General features: G+C 56.3%; 2 protein-coding genes across 3 annotated transcripts in view; both read right to left on the reverse strand.

Moving 5' to 3' along the window:
• The window catches only part of LOC102372833 (E3 ubiquitin-protein ligase TRIM39-like), a 9137-nt gene extending 8007 nt beyond the window's left edge, over window positions 1–1130 (reverse strand). Inside the window, exon 1 of the mRNA XM_025213963.1 lies at window positions 6–1130. Coding sequence (XP_025069748.1) covers window positions 6–244 — 239 coding nt within the window. The 5' untranslated portion in view covers window positions 245–1130. The remainder of the gene's footprint in view (window positions 1–5) is intronic.
• An 8222-nt stretch (window positions 1131–9352) lies between these two features.
• The window catches only part of LOC102388040 (E3 ubiquitin-protein ligase TRIM39-like), a 13766-nt gene continuing 5685 nt past the window's right edge, over window positions 9353–17433 (reverse strand). Inside the window, exons 2-4 of one of the 2 annotated variants that reach the window (XM_025213999.1) lie at window positions 15582–15614; window positions 14292–14312; window positions 9353–10183 (exon numbers count right to left, since the gene is read on the reverse strand). In XM_025213999.1, coding sequence (XP_025069784.1) covers window positions 9711–10183; window positions 14292–14312; window positions 15582–15614 — 527 coding nt within the window. In that variant the 3' untranslated portion in view covers window positions 9353–9710. Of the gene's footprint in view, window positions 10184–13153; window positions 13174–14291; window positions 14313–15581; window positions 15615–17433 lie in introns of both variants that reach the window. The other variant, XR_324820.2, reaches the window with a different exon arrangement.

Genomic DNA, 17433 nt, shown 5'->3' on the forward strand with positions numbered 1-17433 from the left:
CCGACCGCTTCCCCGGCTCCAGCACCTCCCCCAGCTGCCTCTTCGGCCGCACGGGTCTCTGCGGGGCCGCTGCCCGGCACTGCGGGCACAGGACGTGTGGCTCCGGCTCCCCGCCGGGCTGCCCGGTGCAGGCCTGGCAGCGGCTGTTCCCGCAGCCCAGAGTCCCCGGATCCGCAGCGCAGTCCGGACACACGGAGCACGTCACCTCCTCCTGCAAGCTCCGCGCCGGGCCCTCCGCAGCCATGGCTCCGGCCCCGCGAGCCGCAGCACCGGCACGTTCACCTTCCGGAGCACAGCAGCCCGTTTCCTCCCTGCTCTCGGCGGCGCCGGGGCGGAGCTCCGCGGCGCCAGCCCCGAGCCCGAGCGGAGAGAGCCTGTGGCTCACAGGAGCACCAGCCCTGCCCTGCCCTGCCCCACACGCCGCCTCGGCGGGGTCTGCGGTGCCCTGGGGCTGGACCTGTGCGGGGGCTGCTCCTGGCTCCGAGTTAGCGGCAGTCTGGTACGAGCTGCTGCCGCCTCCTTCCCTGTGACCCAGGATCCCGGGGCTCAGCGGGGCTGTTCCCTGAGCGCGTCTGTGCTGGGGAGAGACATGGCCTTCCGCCTCTGCACAGCCCAGGGGGGACTTTCTCTGGGGCTGGAGCCCTGTGCTCTGCTCAGACCCGCTCCTGTGCCCGGGCAGTGGTTCTCCAACTTCTTCCACTCAAGGCACCTCTCCAGCCACCCCTCGTTAGACTCCAGGCACTCCTCAGAAAATGCCAGCTCTGAGCTTTACTTACTTTGTTTGAGACTGGAAAAAGAGCAGAACAATTCTTCTGTTGTAATAACCCAGGAAGGCCACAATACTCAGGATGTTTCCAACACTGGGTTTCGGACTGATCCCCTTCGGTTTATCTTGTGGCTCATATCTGCACACCTAACAGCATTAACACGGAGTGGCGCCTGCGGCACCCTGCCATGGCACCCTGGTCGGGGGTCCCGGAGTGTGTGAGGCAGCTCACACAGTAGGAAGTGGCTGAGCTGCTGAAACCTGGACAGTGGGTCCTCAGTGCCCCTCTTCCCCTCTCTGTCCTTGCCCCCTGGGAGAATCGCTGTGCTTCCTGCCTTGTGAATGGTGCCCCAAGCCCTGGGTGCCTGGTGCTGGCCAAGGCTCAGGTGGGATCTCCCAAGTGCATGAGCATCACACGGCCTCTGGTCCTGTGACCTGATGCCCTAATCACTGCCCAGCATGGCCACAAATTGCCCAACCCTCCCTAGTGCCCAGTCCCACTCCCTGAATGGCACATGAGGCCATTTCTGTCTTGAGAAAATGGGTTTGGAGGCCCGGGCCAGGGAGAGGAATGAGCTTCACGTCCAGGCTTTCTGTTGTGCAAAGGTGAGAGCCATTGTCACTGGGACAAGTGCCAGCGAAGGCCCTGCACCCACATGCCGGGCCCTGAAGCTCTGCCAGGAGAGTCCTCTGGGTCTCAGCCCCCAGTAAGTGCTCTCTAAAGAAGCAGCTGTTCACATGTGTCTGAGCCCAACACAGCGGCTTTACCAACCAGGCTATTTCACTGTCCCAAGCTACTGCTTATCCCTTAAATGCACCTTTATTGATTGCTGACCAGCCTCCGTGAGTGGCTGGTCATCCATTTATTAATTTTCAGACTTCCATCCCACCCTTCTTGAAAAGCTCAGAGTGGCTCACAATAACCAACCTACCCACAAGCGGGATTTCCTGAACAACAACCCAAAAATGGGAACTCCAACCCCCACCCCTGCTGCATAAGCAAAGCCCTTGCCACAATCCCAACCACATCTCTTGGCTGCCTCACACATCTGGATACAAGAAACAAGAAATCTCTCTTCTTCCATCCCACCCTGCTTGACCCGCAGGCTGCCCCATCAGTGTGGTCTGCCAGTCAGTGTCTGGAGCCTGCACCTCCATGACCCCAGAGGACATGATGGGCAGGGCCCTTCTCTTGTTTGGGGCCTGGGAGTTCTGGGGGCTGCAAAATACAAGTAAATCTCCTGTTTGCCCCTCTCCAGTGTAATGAGTCCTGCTTTCTCCCCCAAGCCTCCAGGATGGGCCAAATGAAGGCAAGAATGAAGGACTCATGGAAAGATGGGGCTGGAAGGGACCCCCGAAGGTCATCTAGTGCAGCCCCTGCCTGAGGTAGGGTCATTCCTGTACAAACCATCCCATATAAATCTATTGTCTAACCCACCATTTCTCAACTGATGGGTCTTGACCCAAAAGTGGGTTGCAAGAATATACGAAAGGGCTGTGAACAAACTTTAAAAATGGATTGTTCTTTAGAAGCAAACGTGGGAAACTGTGGCTTTTCCCTTGCAGGCTGGCAGAGTCCAGTCTGCAAAGGGCTGCTTGGGTCTTCCTGTGGCCCCCCCCCAACACACACTCACCCCTTGCCCCACCCCTTGCTGGGGCCTGGGGCCAGTGGGCAGTGGGTTAGGAGGGAGTGGCACTGGGTCAAGATTGACCATCAATTTTTTAAAAATGGGTCCTGGTACAAAAATGGTTGAGAACCACTGGTCTAACCTAGTGCTGTCACTACGTGGGCAACCCTATCTCATATTCACAAGGCCCAGCACCCAAATCTTCCAGAGGCAAGGCAGGGGGACCACGGTGGCCAGTGTCCTGCTACTACCAGAGTTGTTACAATAGCTGGAGAGATCCCAGGAGGAGGGTTACATACAACCCCTCCCCACAGCCCATACTGATCTGACCAGGGGGTAAAAATCCTTCCTCACCCCAAATGCAGCATTAGTCTTACACTGAGCAGAGGGTCAAGACCCTCTAGCCAGGAGCATCCAGGTTTCAGTCCCAGCAGGAGTGCTGGCACAGCCCAGTCCCCATCCCCAGCCTGGGCTGCAGCCAACACCCAGTGCCTCTGAGGGAAGTGAAAAGAAGGAAGCCAAACAGAGCTGCGTGTCCTGCCCTGACATGGCAGTGAAAGGCCCGGGTGTGGGGAAGTGGCAGAGGTGAGGGGGGCCACCCAGACACCTGGGTCCCTCTGAGGGGTTTTGGGCCCCTCCCAACAGCACCCTGAACAGCTTCTGCCTGAGCCCTGTGACCCTAGGAGTAGAGGCACATTAAGAGTTATTGGGGCTTTGGGCAAACACAGAATTGGAACCCCCTCTAGAGATGCACCCCTATATTGATTGCACATGAGATCGGCACTGATAAAAGGAAAATTAACATTAAACAGCTATTGGCTTTTTGTGGCTGATGCACCTGAGCATATCACTGATAAATGCCATGTGCACTAAGCAGCTGCCATGCAGGGGCTGGGAATGCAGCTGGATAGTGGGAGAGCAGAGTCTAGGTGGTTAGTCTTTGGTGGGGGAAAGGGCAGGAAGATTGAGGCCCTCACTGTGAGGGAGAGAATGCAGAGGGGCAGGCCCTAGGGCTGGGAGCTGGATGGATGGAGCTGTGGGTAGCTTGTCTGGTGGGCACAGGGATGGCACCACTAGAGGAGGCAAGGAGGGTACATGTCCCGACCTGTGCTGGGGTGAGGGTGGGCTGCTGCTGCACCAAGGGATGCACTGGGGCAGGGGCTGACAGTAGGGTTGCACCAGGGGATGTGGTCATGCCAGGCTCCTGTGGGAAAAGCAGAGTTCAGGGCACCACAGCACCATTCCCAGCCCACCTTGCCCAGCTCCTGCCTCCCCATTGCCACTGGCCCTTGATCTGTGCCCCCCCAGTGCCTTTCATTCCCACCCCTGCTGATTGGTAGAGTGGCCACACTTGAGGCTAAATCCTCTGCAGGGAAGCAAAAGCTGCAGATTTAAACTTGGTGCCATTTTTTTCTCCCTGCTGCTGATTGGCTAAGCAGGCAAGGGGGAGGGGAGGTTCCCTCTGCAACCAGTTCAGACCAGGTGGAAGCACAGGGTCTTACTCCCACCCCTGTGGAGCAGCTGCTAGCAAAGCCTCAGGTCAGCAGCGGTCCGGCCTCACCACCCTGGTCCCTCCATCAGGTAGGCAGGGAAAGTGGTGCAGCCAGTGGGGTGCAGAGCCCCAGCCCACAGTGGCAACCCTCACACAAGTCCAAGGGGCATGTGCCCCCCCTGCTTCCCCCAGGGTGTGCAGTGGTGGGAGCCCCCCTCAAGCCTTCTGGTGAGCCACCGGGGCTCTGACTGTCCCATGACCCCACCCTGTGGCCCCGTTCACCCCAGCCCCTGCCCATTTTCTCCTTTACAGTGTAGGGCTTGATATGCCCCTTCCCCCCACACTCTTACCTGCTGGGTGGTGTCTGTGTAGCAGTACAGTAGATGTATCTTTTAAGTTTAAGTTTTATTCAGGCCCCCCAAATAGTATTTTCTCCCACCACCTACAGGGACTGCCCTGTGGGGCTCTTTCTAGCTTGAGACACCCCTGCCTTGGGGAGGGCTGCAGCAGGCAGTGGTATAGGTAGGGGGTCCTGGTAGGAGATGAAGCAGCTGGGAACATCCTTCCTGGTATAAAGCAGCCTCCCTTGGTGCTGCTACAAGCAGGGCTGTGTGCAGCCAGAGCCATGCCAGGGCTTGTCCTGGTATAATTCCTGAACACACAGTCCCACCCAGCATTGCAACAGGTAGGTACAGGCCATGCCCAAGAGAGACGGGTGCTGCCCTGCTGATTTCAGTGGTCTTTTTTGTTTTGCTTCATTTTGTTTTTTGCCATTTTATGTTCAGCCAACTCAGTTCTGAGTTCTATTGGCTAAGCAGAGCTCAATGGTTGCAGTCTGTGTGACTGTCCCCAGCAAGTCTCCTCCCTCCCACACTCTTCATGTTGGGCCTTCAGGTCCCCCCAGGCCAAGTCCATTACATGCATCATGTGTGGAAGCCCCCCTGCCTGGAGGCCCTGGAGTTCAGATGCCCCCAGCCTCCCTTGCCTGAAGCCAAAAGCCAGAAGGAGCAAACTAGAAGGAAAGCTCAATGGCAATCCCCATCACCATAAATTGCATAGCTGTGCTCCTCCCATTGGGAGGCTTTTGTAGACTCTTTCAGGGGGCTGCCTGCAGTGCAGTGGACTGGTCCCCACCCTCACCCGCCAAGTCATTCAAGGCTGAAAAGAAAGAGTTCTCACCTGCCAGGCCTCTTTCAAATGCACCACCAGCAAACTCCAAGCAGTGTTCACAGCATCTCCACCCCACTGTCCATCCACCCAGCCCCAAGGCCCTACAAAGGGAAGGTGTGTGGGGCCATCAGGGGAGTGAACTGAAGGAGCCTGGCTCTTTGTCTTAGGGAGGTGGGCCCTGCTCTTTGCAGTTCATTGTCACTGAATGAAGTGGACTGGCAGCCGGCAGAAGTGGGGCAATCCCAGGGATCCTTCCCTTCCAGGGCAAGGTCTGGCCCTGCTCAGCAAGCCACAGGCTCAGCTCCCTCTGACTCCCTGGCTTTGTTTCTCCTCCAACTCTGGGCTGCCAGGACTCCAGCTTTGTCTAGAGAGCTGGGGACACCTACGCCTGTGGCCTGGTGGTGAGAACACTTTGCTGGGAAGCGAGAGATTCAGTTTGAGAGAAGGTGGCTCAGCACTTGGGTCTTCCATGCACTCAGCAAGAGCCCCAACCACTAGGCTGTTGGGTTAAAAGGCAGGAGGGCCCCACCGTCTCTCAGTAATGCCAACTGTCATGAAACCATCATGAGACTTGGGATTTCAAAGACAAAATAACCCTGACTCTCGATCTTCCACTGAACCCTCAGATCTCCAATTTTCCCAGCTGGTAAGTGGAGAGGGATGGGCAGGAAGATCGAGGCCCCCACAGTGAGGGAGTGGGGGCAGGAGCAGGGGTGAATGGGGCCTGAGGGCTGGGGCCAGTTGTCCAGAGGAGCAGATGAGGGGCATGGCTCCCCACACCAGTGCACACCCCTGGGAGAGGCATGGGGGCATGTGCTCTCCATGGGGCAGATGTGGGTTGCCCACTGCAGGCTGGGGCTCTGCCACCTTTGCCCCAGGAGCTCAGCTGTGCAACTCCAGTGTTTCCTGCCACAGGATGTGCTGTGTGGAGCAGCATGCCCCGTGTCCCCTGCCTGCCCTGTGGGTGACAATAACATCACACAGCTGAGCTCTTGTGGCAAAGGCAGCGGAGTGCAGAGCCCCAGCCCACCTCTGCCCCATGGGGGCATGGGCCCCCATGGCTCTCCTGGGGGTGTGCATTGCTGTGGGGAGCTGTGCCCCTCCTCTGCACCTCTGCACAGCCTTCCCCAGCCCTAGGGCCCCATTCACCCCTGCTCCTGCCCCACTCCTTCCTGTCCCTTCCCCTCCACTTACCAGCTGGGTGCTGTTTGTGTGTCTGTGTCTCTGTCTGCTCCTCACTCCCAAGCCATAGCCTGCCCAGACCTGCTGCTGCCCTCACTCCTGACCCACTACCCCACATCCTGCCAGGGGGTGTGGGGACCCTCCCTCCCCAGGCTCCAAACCGACACACACACTCACAGCCCTAACACATTCACAAATACCCACCCCTGGAGCACAGACACTTCAAAAATAGCATGTCACGATTTATGTGCCAGTCTCTTGATTTTTTTTTAAATAGTTTGTCTTGTGATTTTTGGCACAGTGGGGTTGGCAATACTGATCTCCCCCAGTTACTAGTGCTGTGTTTTCTGTGCCTAACCTGCTGGGGATATGCGTGGAATCACACATCTTCCTAGGTGGAAGAGGACTGCTGCAGCCTGTAAGGAGCCAGGGTAGATCCTTCTGAGGGCTGGGTGCACAGGGCAGAGTGGATCAAGTGGCCAACTGGAGTTACATGAGCGCCACTGACCTGCCTGCAAAGACTTGTGATGTGGGCCATATTGTTTTGTACAGAAGTATGCTAGAAGCAAAGGCAAGGGACAGGAATGGAAATCCAGCCGGAACAGACCAGGCAGCAGGGGTGGAGCCCTCTGCCCTGCCCCCAAAATGGGGGCTGGGACAGCATCCTCCCTTGGAAAGATGGCAAGGAGCCCCTGCTGCTGCCCTGGCACCCCCAATACATGGCTTCATGCTGCCATCCAGGCCTCCCCACTCAGGTTTAAGGCCAAGGTGTGGCCATTCTGGTTGAGGAGGAGCCAACCATCCCTGTTTTCCACCAACTTCAGTTCTACATTTGCATCAACTTTGTGGTGGAGCTACCAGGCCAGTGGCTAAGAGCCATGTTGTATTACAGGGGAAGAAACAGCTTCAGTCATGTCTCAGTGGTGAGGGAAGACAGCCCTGGGGTTTATGAGCAAGGAGTAGGACTGGTGACATAAGCCAGCACTATGTCCATGGACAGCATCTGACCTCATCAGGGACCCTGTGGCCAGGTCTTGAATCTTTAAATGAGAGTATGATGGGGGGAGAAGGGGTCAGCAAGACAAAAATCAGGACCTGGGTATGAAACGCTTACCTGAGAGGTGTTCAGCATATCTTATTGAAGAGCTGGACAGAGTGACTTGCTCCTGGTCTACAAGTATTAGCATGGGAAGAATAAGACCTCATGCTAGAAGGCTTCACCCCAGCAGAGGTAGAGCAAGACCCACTGGAAAGGAGCTTGAGCTGGAAAGTGCCAAACTGGGAACAAGGTGGAAGATTAGCTGTGAGAAGCAGCCCTGAAGGGACACTGCACTTTCCATTGCATGGAGCCCTCAATCACATTGTGCTGCCTGTCTAAGAGATGTACATTAGTGTAAACAGATACCGTGGGGCTAATCTAGATATTCCTGGGACTGGAAAAGGGGGTCACAGTGATGGACTTGGGTAAATGTGAGAACAGCAGAACACCTTTGATGTGGCATTGAAGCAGCTACTCCCAGGTGGGAAGTTCCTTTGATACGTGGAAACAAATCCTACTGCCTGAGATGGGGGGAACTGGGCAGAGGTCCAATCTTATGGCCCGTTCCTGGGATTGTGGAGCTGCATGGTAGAAGAATGTCCATGGCAAAGAGTATTGCTCTTCTGGGGCAAAGGAGACTTTTGCACAGTCCACACTTCAGTCCCCTACCACGACAGAGATGCAGAAGCAGGTAGTTTGCATCCCCATGTCCCTTGGCCCCAATTCCATTCTAGTTGCTGTTCATCTGGACTTAGCTGAGGTGGAGGCAGAGGTCAGGGCCATCATCACCTAGAGTCCCCAGGCACTGACCTGGAGTGTGCGTCTCAGATAACTTCACCCCTTAAAACAGAAGGTGCACCACAGTACCCAGCTACACACCTGCACAAGGAAGATGCAGTGGAAGTTTTACATTCCTTGACTTTTTATTGGTTAAATGTACCATATTGTTTTAAAAAGAAATGAAAGGAGAAAGGGCCCAGCTTTCCCAAAGAAGGAGAAGGGACACTGTACGGCACAGCAGCCAATGAATCTTGAATGTATGGCCACCAAGAGCTATCGAAGAGACCATTGCGGAGCGTGGGCTCTGGAAAATAGCCTTCGGGCACAAGAGCAGGCCGTTTTCAGAGGCGGCTATTCAGGCCGGGATCATCGCTGAGCGCTGCTTGCTTGGGCACCCCGACACTAAGTGTCAGAATCGTGGGAAGGTAGACTTCAGGGAGATAAAAGGAGAGCTTGACTCCCAAGAACACCACAAGCCAGCCTCAGCAGGGACCAACAAAGCTCATGCTGCCCGTATCACCACCAAAGGGTATGCCAGGCCACGCCCCTGGGTGGGCTCAAACCACCACCCACCTGGTTAACAGCCAAATGCACTAACCCATTGCACCACAGAGACAGTAAAGGGCTGCCGCTCCCCTCAGATCCTTCTCCCTCCGCCAAACCCCCCCCCCAATGTTTTGGAGCCAAGTAGATGCCCCAGGGCACTGTCTGGTCTAACCCCGAGGCAGCGGGGCTCCCCCTGGGAGAGGGAATTCCCCTCCAGGCAGCCCCAATCGGTGGTGGGCCTCCTGGCTTCCTCAGGAGACCTCATTGCTGCTGGGGCCCACCCTCACCCTGGGAGACAAAGGGAACCCAGGGCTTGGGTCTGACAGGCGAATTCGGGTAGGAGTGTGCTGGCAGGAAGGGCAGCAGGCTGTGCTTCCTGTCAGGATGGCCGAGCGATCAAAGGCGCTGTGTTTAGGTTGTAGTCTCCTCTGGCAATGTGGGGTTGTGTCCTGCTCCTGACAGCTGCCTCCCCTTTTCCCTGCAAAGCTCCCTCCCTGCACAGCTCTTGCTATTGCAGCTGAGGAGCAGCCAGCAGCTTCCCCCAATAGGCTGTAAGCTTCTCCAGGGCCCACAGGTGATGGGGCAGGTGCCCCCCCCCGCCTGCCCAGCCTCACCCTTCCCTCCCAGCCCCCGGTCCACGATGGGCTGCATGTGGGCGCAGCCCCCGGGGCCACAGCTTCTTTTTGCCTCCAAGCTGGGCTGATAAGTGCCAGCATCTCGAGCTGCACAGGGCAATGCTGAAAGTGGGGAACAAAGTAACAAAGTGATAAGCCCAGAGGGACTGCAGTGATTTTTAAGTGAAGGATAAGAATTTGGAGATGATCCCTTCCAAGTGGGTGGTACTGTGAGTATGGGGATTGGGAGATGAACCCTGGGGTGCAGGACAGCCATCGCTGGGAGACCCCAGCTCTGCCCTGCTTCTCCCCAACCCCACACCAGAGGCACCAGAGGGGCTCACACTTGCGGGGGGCATGGATAGGGCTGGAAGGGGACAGTCTGTTCCACATGTATCATGGCATGGCAGTGACAGGGATTCCCTCAGGGCTGGGCTGGGACCGGGCACAGGATCAGGGGATCCATGTTGACGCCCCCAGAATTAACACCAGGCTAGAAATACGGGCGCAGGGTCCCAGAGAAGGAGTCAGTGAAAGTGAAGAGATGGGACCTGTCGGTCACGTTGTAAAATGAGACCTCGCCCAACTCGTAGTCCAGGAAAACCCCCACGCGCCTGGGCGGCACGCACACAGGGAGAGGCATCAAGGGGGAGGTGTTGGCTTGGTATTCCCCATCCCGCAGCTGCACAGCCCAGTATCCTTCCTCCGGTGACACTGTGATGCCCCCCTTCCTGCGCACAGACTCCCTGCACACTCCCAGAGTCCAGCACGTCTTGTCTCCCACCTCCACCTCCCAGTAGTGCCTCCTGCCTGTGAACCCCTCAGAGCCCAGGACACAAGCACAGCAATCAAATCTCTCAGGGCTGTTGGGCAGATCCTGTCGGGTATCCTCGTGTCTCACATGTTTCCGATCCTCAGACAGGACGAGTTTGGGATGAGCCGGGTCTGGGTCCAGAGTCACGTCCACTGGGGAGAGAGTCATGGGTCAGGGCCAGGGCAGGCGGGTCCCCGAGATCATGGGGAATTTGCCACATCCTCAAGGCATGGCAGGTCAGTGTCTGCCTGAAATCACCATCGCCCAGAAGGGAAATGGGGAGAACAGGAAATAGTCTCAGGGACAGAGCGGGATGTTCCCACCTGGCCTCTTCAGGGGCAAGAGACAGGGGCTAGGGGCAAGAGAGTGGGGGCAAGAGGGGTGTGCGGCAGAAACATGAGAGGCAGGAGCCATGGTCCATGCCCTGCCCCTCCCCACCCCAGGCGGGGGTGCTTTGTCCTGGTGGCACAGTTGCAGAGCAGGGGTGGAAGAGGGGCAGGCACCAAACCCATGAGATGGTGTCGCAGGGGCTATTGGGAAGAATGGAGTGAGGAGGGGCAGGCAGTGAGGCTGGATGAGATGGGCTGGAAGGGCTGGGAGATGGCAGGGGAGCAGAGGGGCCCAGAGAGCAGCCTGCCCTGGGAGAAGCAGGTGGTCGGGATGAGAAGAGAGGGCAGGGCATGGGGGTCTCTGTGGTCTTGGGCCTGGTTTGGTGCCCTGCCCCTCCCCACCTCAGGCTGGGACTCTGCACCAGCTGGCAGCCTCCATGTCCCCAGAGGTATGGGCACAGAAATACAAACAGAAAGAGCCCACAACCAGCTCCTCCCCATGGAGATCAGAGCCCAGGGGAGGGATGTGAGTTTAGGTTGGGCTCACTGGGTGGGGGGTGGGAAAGGGGAAGGACAGTAGGGAGCACTGACTAGGAAAACTAAGCACAGGAGAACAGGGCCCATTACTAATGAATTTGGGTCCACTGATAGCAGGGAGATGGGCATGTCCTCCATGGCTGCCCACTCACTCTGAGCTCAGCTGCACTGGGAGCAAGGCTCAGGCCACCCCCTGCAGCGCGTCTTTGAGAGCCTCCAGGCCACACCACAGAGCCAACCTGGGTCATGAAAGCCCCTAGAAGATCTGCAGGATTGCCCCCCCCCCCGAGGTGTGGCGCTCCCAGCTCAGGGTAAAAGCAGCTGCCTGGGTTCAGCTCTGTGTGCCAGGAACGGGCTGGTGCTGGGTGGCACCACTGTGGGCAGAGCACGGCTGGAGGGAGCAGAGGGACCTGTCATGTGGGTGGGTGTCTGTTGCTGCCTGGAGGGGGCTGAACTTTGGCAGTGTCTGTGCTCTCTGGGCAGCCCCAGGCCTGGCTGAGGCTGCTGCTGCCCTTCCTGCTGCCTCAAGGACGGAGCCATGAAGACCCTTTCCTGGAGGGAGGGAGCTGAAGTGACAGAAGCCACCACCCAAAACCCAGACTGGGCAAAAGGCCTGAGCAAGATCTGCCATACCAAAGGCAAAAGGAGCAGGTGGGCACAGACTAGACTGCAGCTGGGGAAGGGCGTGAGTGTCAGGGAGAGAGAGCCCAGAGGTACCAGGAGGAAGCAGCAGGCAGGGACTGGCTGCATGGCTGGGAGAAGCAGCCCAGGGACAGCACATCCTGGGGGCTGTGTCTGGAAAGGAGCTCGAATGGCCTCTGGCTGCCTCATCTTCTGTGCTCAGGACCCTGTGGACAGGACAGTGCCAAGGGACCCCTTATGGTAGCCCTGGTCTCACTTGGGGATGCTCCTAGGAGAATGCAGAGTCCCCCTGCAGCATACGTGAGCCATGGGGGGCACTGGCTTTGGCTTGATCCAGGCTGGGGAGAAAGTGGCATTTCAATATGCTCCCTTGTCCCTGCCCACACCTAACTGTGGCCTGGAGCAGATGCAGCCTGACACACACAATGGGAGGACATCCTTTCATCTCTTTCCCAGACACAGAGTGACTGGGCGGAGCAGAGAGCAGGGGGGAGTGCAGCACGTGGTCTGGCGCCAGCTTGCTCTGAGCAGCCCCTCAGCCAGACAGCCCACTGCCATCCCCTTCCCCCAACACCACACACACATTGTCCAGGCTGACTCCTGCCTGGTCACTGTTGCGGTACTGGGATGGGGGTGTTGAGACTACATGCTGGGGTCCAGATCCAGGCCAGATTTCCTGCCCCCAACTCCCATACTCTGCCCTGTGCCCTCCTCCCCAGTCACTGTTGCTCTCTCACACACCCCATTTCCCTATCACGCTCCCTTTGTGTCCATCTCCTGGGCTGGAGAAAAGGCCCTTATCCTGGCCAAAAACAACCTCTGCCTCCTCCTTCCTCCCCAGCGGAGGCCTCAAGCAGTTTCTCTTGCACCAACTGTCTATCCTCCACTCCTGGCCCATTTAATTCACACTCATATGGGCAGTGCCAGTACAGAGCATCTGGGCAAGGCCCCATGAGCTGGAGGACACCAGAAACCTAAGACCCAGAGGATGTGACAAGAATGATGGAGATGAGGGCTGTGCTCTCCACCTCTCTAGCTGAGATTGACACCCCCACCCACATATCCCACCCAGGGTCCCTTGTACGCTGGACACAGGAGATGGAGGGGCTTGCACCGCAGGTGATGGGCCACCACCCAAGAGATTGGGGTTCCCTTCCCTTCTCTGCCACTAACTCACTGTGTGACCCTGGGCAAGTCACTGGAGTTCCCAGGGCTTCAGGCTGGAGAGAGAGGATCATGGGCTGGTCCTTGTCTGTCCTGTCTCTTTAGATTAGAAGCCTACCAGACAGGGCAGGAGTTGTCCCGGCAGCTCTAAGTACAGCAGGGCCTGGTCTCAGAGGGGATCTCCTGGTGCTGCTAGAATAAACAGCTGCATACTGAGAGCCAGATCCTGCCACAGACACTGATGCTGAGCAGTACCTTGCTTCTCATGCCACATGGAGTCATGGTGCTAGCACCTGGCAGGGATCCGACATGGAAACCCATGGGTTTTGTGCTGCACCAATGCCTCATGAGCTGCTGCCTGCCCCTGCTCACAGGGGAGGGATGTGTGGCTGGTTTTCAGGGTGTTGCCAATGAAGTCAGGATGTCAGTGAGACAGTAACAGGCACTTACCTTCATTGCTTCATATTCACCTGCAAAGTGAAAGAGAATTAACCTGGAGTCCCACAAATTCCCTGGCCCTGGCTGAGTTGGGGTAACCTCTCCTGCCTGAGGACATGGACAGACACTGGTAGTGATCTGTGCTCCAGGCATTCAGCTGAGTCCAGCCCAGGGGCCATGTGCTGTGTGGGCAGGAAGAGGCTCTGCTGTCCCAGCTCCCTTGGGGACATCCTCTTCACCCAGGCTCTGCACGGACACCCGGGCACAGGGCACGGCTTCCTGGTTCCAGGGTACCCCACCCCCTTCTAGCCTCCTCTCCAGCAAGATGACCTCTCCTCACTGGGCTCTCCAAGCACTTCCCCCACCTCTGTCTGCCCTTCCACCACCTCTTCCAGGGCAGCTGCCTCCTTTTCCTCTCTTCTGGGGGGCATTCTCCAGAGCCCTGTCCTCCTTTGCCCTTCTCCCTTCACATCAATCATCACTTCACATCATCTTCATCTGGCACTACATGCTGACAGCTCCCAAATCCACCTCCTGCTCCTCAGCTGCATCCTACCCCCTGCCTCTCCCCGCCACCGCCTGTCTCACTAGCCTGTGCTCTAGGCTGTGTCCTGCTCACCTCAGATGGATGGAGGCCAAAGAAAATTCCTCCTTTCCCCTCTCAGCACTCCTCTCTCACACAGCACACTCAGCCCCGCAGTCTCCGGGTGTCTCAGACTCCTCTCTCCTTTTGCTCTGGAACCCTCCACCCCAGCCCTCTCAATCCCACTCCTAAATACTGCTCCTCCGTGACCTCGTGATCCAGCCTCCTCTAAATCCTAGTAGCCCAGTTTCTCATCAGTCCTCTCCTGCCACAGCTAATCCGGCCTCTCCTCTCTGGTCCCCCACATGCCTGCTGCCTCCTCACCCCCTGGCACGCGGAGACACGCGCTGCCCCTGGGAGCTCCCATGCAGCCCTGCAGAGGAGTGACACAGAGCAGAGGGCTGGGGCTGCTGGAGGATGAGGTTTCTTGGGGAGTTCCTCAGCAGACAGCACACATCGCGTACAGATTCTGCTCCAAGGAGAGCCCTGAAGGCCTGGTGGGACATCAGCTGCAAAACATGAGACTTCCCCCTTCTCTCCATACAGAAATTCATGAAGAAACATTACCTTTATCTGCACGGTGCCTCTCTGAAACAAACACTCGAAGAAATGTATTACAAGGATGGAGACTGGAACCCAGTGATGAAGAGCGCCAAGCAGTGACTTTCACTGCTACCTCTATACACAGGGTCTGTCCCTCACTCTTCTCCTTGGCAACAGGATACCTGGTTCCCCAAACCCTCTGCCCTTCCAGATGGGGTGAAAGGAGCTGTCACTAACTTATGGGGGAACCACATTGCAAGGGTGGTGTAAATCAGCCCCTGTCTCAGAGTTATGCACCCAGGAAAGCTCAGGGGAAACTGGAAAGGAGTGTTGCAGGCTGGAAATGCAGATACAGCCCCTGAGCATCCTAATCTCTGCCCTGCTGTGACTCCCTAAGGAGGGGGAATCCTTAAAGCAGTTTTAATAAGCATGAGACATCGATTCAGAGCTGCAGACCCATTCCTACATTGATCATAGCTGTGGGACTAGTACCTGGGGTCCAGCCAAGGCAGAGTTAAGGTTGTTTTCATTTTCCAGGGTAAAGTCATTCCCTTCACCCCACTGCAGGCTATAAAAGGGCTAGAGCCCAGGGGGTCCCATGGGAGGAGGGATCTTGCTACATACTAGTCAGGTCTCCCAGTTTCCTGCAATGCCATGGACCAGGCAGAGCAAGGACTGCTCAGGGCTGTGGGCTCAGGGACCCCTGCTGTACTAGTCACAGTGCTGGTAAAGACACTGGTCTGTTCCCATCAGAGTTAGTCTGTGTCAGCAGGAGTAGCCCTTTAACACACTGCTGGTGTCTGCAATGGAAATGGTGTCTGCTTCTGACCCTTAGTTGGGAACAAACCAGGCTGTTACCTGACCTGCTACAGTCAAGCAGGCACTTTTGGCTCGGTCCCCTGAATGTCCCTGCATAGACCTGAGCTGGCTTAACTGAGCCAAGGGGACTGAGGAAACCACATTTCTTCTGTGTCTGAGCTCTTGTATGCTTCAGCAGAAACCTATTTCTTGTTATTTTTTTCATGCTGCCCAGTCATTTAGTACTAAATCAGGTACTGCTGGACTGTGTAGTCCCAGAGATGCATGCTTATTTTTAGATGCTACATCACCATGGTGACGAGCTATGGCAACCCAGTTCATCGCTATGGTGATGTAGTTTTGGCATCGTGGTTTGTGCCCACTGATGCTACCTTGCCATAGCAACAAGCTGTCACTTTAGCTTATTGCTACAGTGATGGTGACGTAGTGTCTTGTGTGCACGCGCCTACTGCCACATAAACTGTTTAACACATCCCACATGTCCCTGGCACTCACCTTTTTCACTCTCCAGTTCAGACTGCAGGGCCGCTGGGGAGAGAAGGACAAGAGGTGAGATTGCATCTCAGTGAGAGTCATATCTCTGGGAATCATCCTCCTGGTAGCACATATAACTGGCCTCAGACACTCACCTTTCTCACTTTCCAGCTTAGATTTCAGAGTCATAGTTTCATAGTTGGTCGGGTCGGAAGGGACCTTGACAGATCATCAAGTCCGACCCCCTGCCATGGCAGGAAAGAGTACTGGGGTCAAATGACGTCGGCAAGGGGCACTTAAAGACCCCCAGGGTAGGAGCCAGCACCACTTCTCTTGGAAGTTGGTTCCAGATCCCAGCCGCCCTGACAGTGAAGTAGCGCCTCCTGATGTCCAGTCTGAATCTACCCTCTGCCAGCTTGTGACCGTTATTTCTAGTCACTCTTGGTAGTGCTCAGGGGAAAAGGGACTCCCCCAATGCCTGCTGGTCCCCCCTGACTAATTTGCAACAGGCCACTAGATCCCCCTCAGCCTTCTCTTGTGGAGGCTGAACAGGTTCAGGTCCCTCAGCCTCTCCTCATAGGGCCTGCCCTGCTGCCCCCAATCATGCAAGTCCCTGGGGGAGAGAAGGGTCAGAGGTGAGATTTCATAGATTTCATAGACATTCAGGCTGGAAGGGACCCTGGAGGATCATTGAGTCCAGCCCCCGCCCCAGGAGCAGGAAGTCAGCAGGAGTCATAGGATCCCAGCAAGATAAGCATCCAAATGTGTCTTGAAGGCATTCAAAGTGGGTGTTTGAACTGCCTCCAGAGGCCATCTATTCCAGACCTCAGGGGCTCAGACAGTAAAGAAGTTCTTCCTTATGTCCAGCCTGAATCAGTCGTGATGGAGTTTGTGACCGTTCGATCTTGTCATCCCTTGGGGCGCTCTGGTGAACAATTGTTCCCCCAGATACTGGTGGTCACCCCTGATAAACTTATAGATGGCCACCAGATCACCTCTGAGCCTGCGCTTTTCCAGGCTGAAGAGTCCCATGGCTCTCAGCCTTTCATCATAAGGTCTGTTTTCCTGACCTCTGATCATGTGTGTGGCTCTCCTCTGGACTCTCTCAAGCTTCTCCACATCATTTTTGAATTGTGGGGCCCAAAACTGGATGCAGTACTCCAGCTGCGACCTCACCAAGGCCGAGTATAGCAGGAGAATGACATCCCGGGATTTGCTTGAGAAGCATCTATAGATGCGAGCCAGCATTTTGCTTGCTTTACTAACCGCAGCATCACATTGCAGTCTCATGTTCATCTTGTGGTCAGTCATGACCCCCAAGTCCCTTTCATCTGTAGTGCTAGCCAACGTAGCACTGCCGAGCCTATAAGGATGCTGCAGGTTCTTCCTCCCAAGGTGGAGAACCTCGCATTTTTCGGTGTTGAACATCATCAGGCTCTTGTCTGCCCATTTCCTGAGCCTGTCAAGGTCAGCCTGGATCACGCTCCTGTCCTCAGATGTGGATGCTTTAGCCCAGAGTTTGGTGTCATCGGCGAATTTGGCCAACCCACTGCTGACTCCAATGTCCACTTCATTAATGAAGATGTTGAACAATACGGGTCCAAGGACAGAGCCTTGGGGGACCCCACTGGTCACACATCACCATGACGATTGACTTCCGTCAACCATCACCCTCCGAGTCTGACCACAGAGTCAATTCCCCAGCCAGCGGATCGTGGTGGACCCGAGTCTGCAGTTGGCCAGTTTTGCCAAGAGGCAAGAATTAGCTATACTAACTGGCACAGTACCATCCCACAATGCTGTACTGAAGTAGCTACCCTAGTGCTTTGTAAGGTAGCGTGCATAACATCTTGTGGCTTTTCCAACAAGCCCT

Source organism: Alligator sinensis, unplaced genomic scaffold (assembly GCF_000455745.1).
Source record: "Alligator sinensis unplaced genomic scaffold, ASM45574v1 scaffold634_1, whole genome shotgun sequence".
Lineage (NCBI taxonomy): Eukaryota > Metazoa > Chordata > Crocodylia > Alligatoridae > Alligator > Alligator sinensis.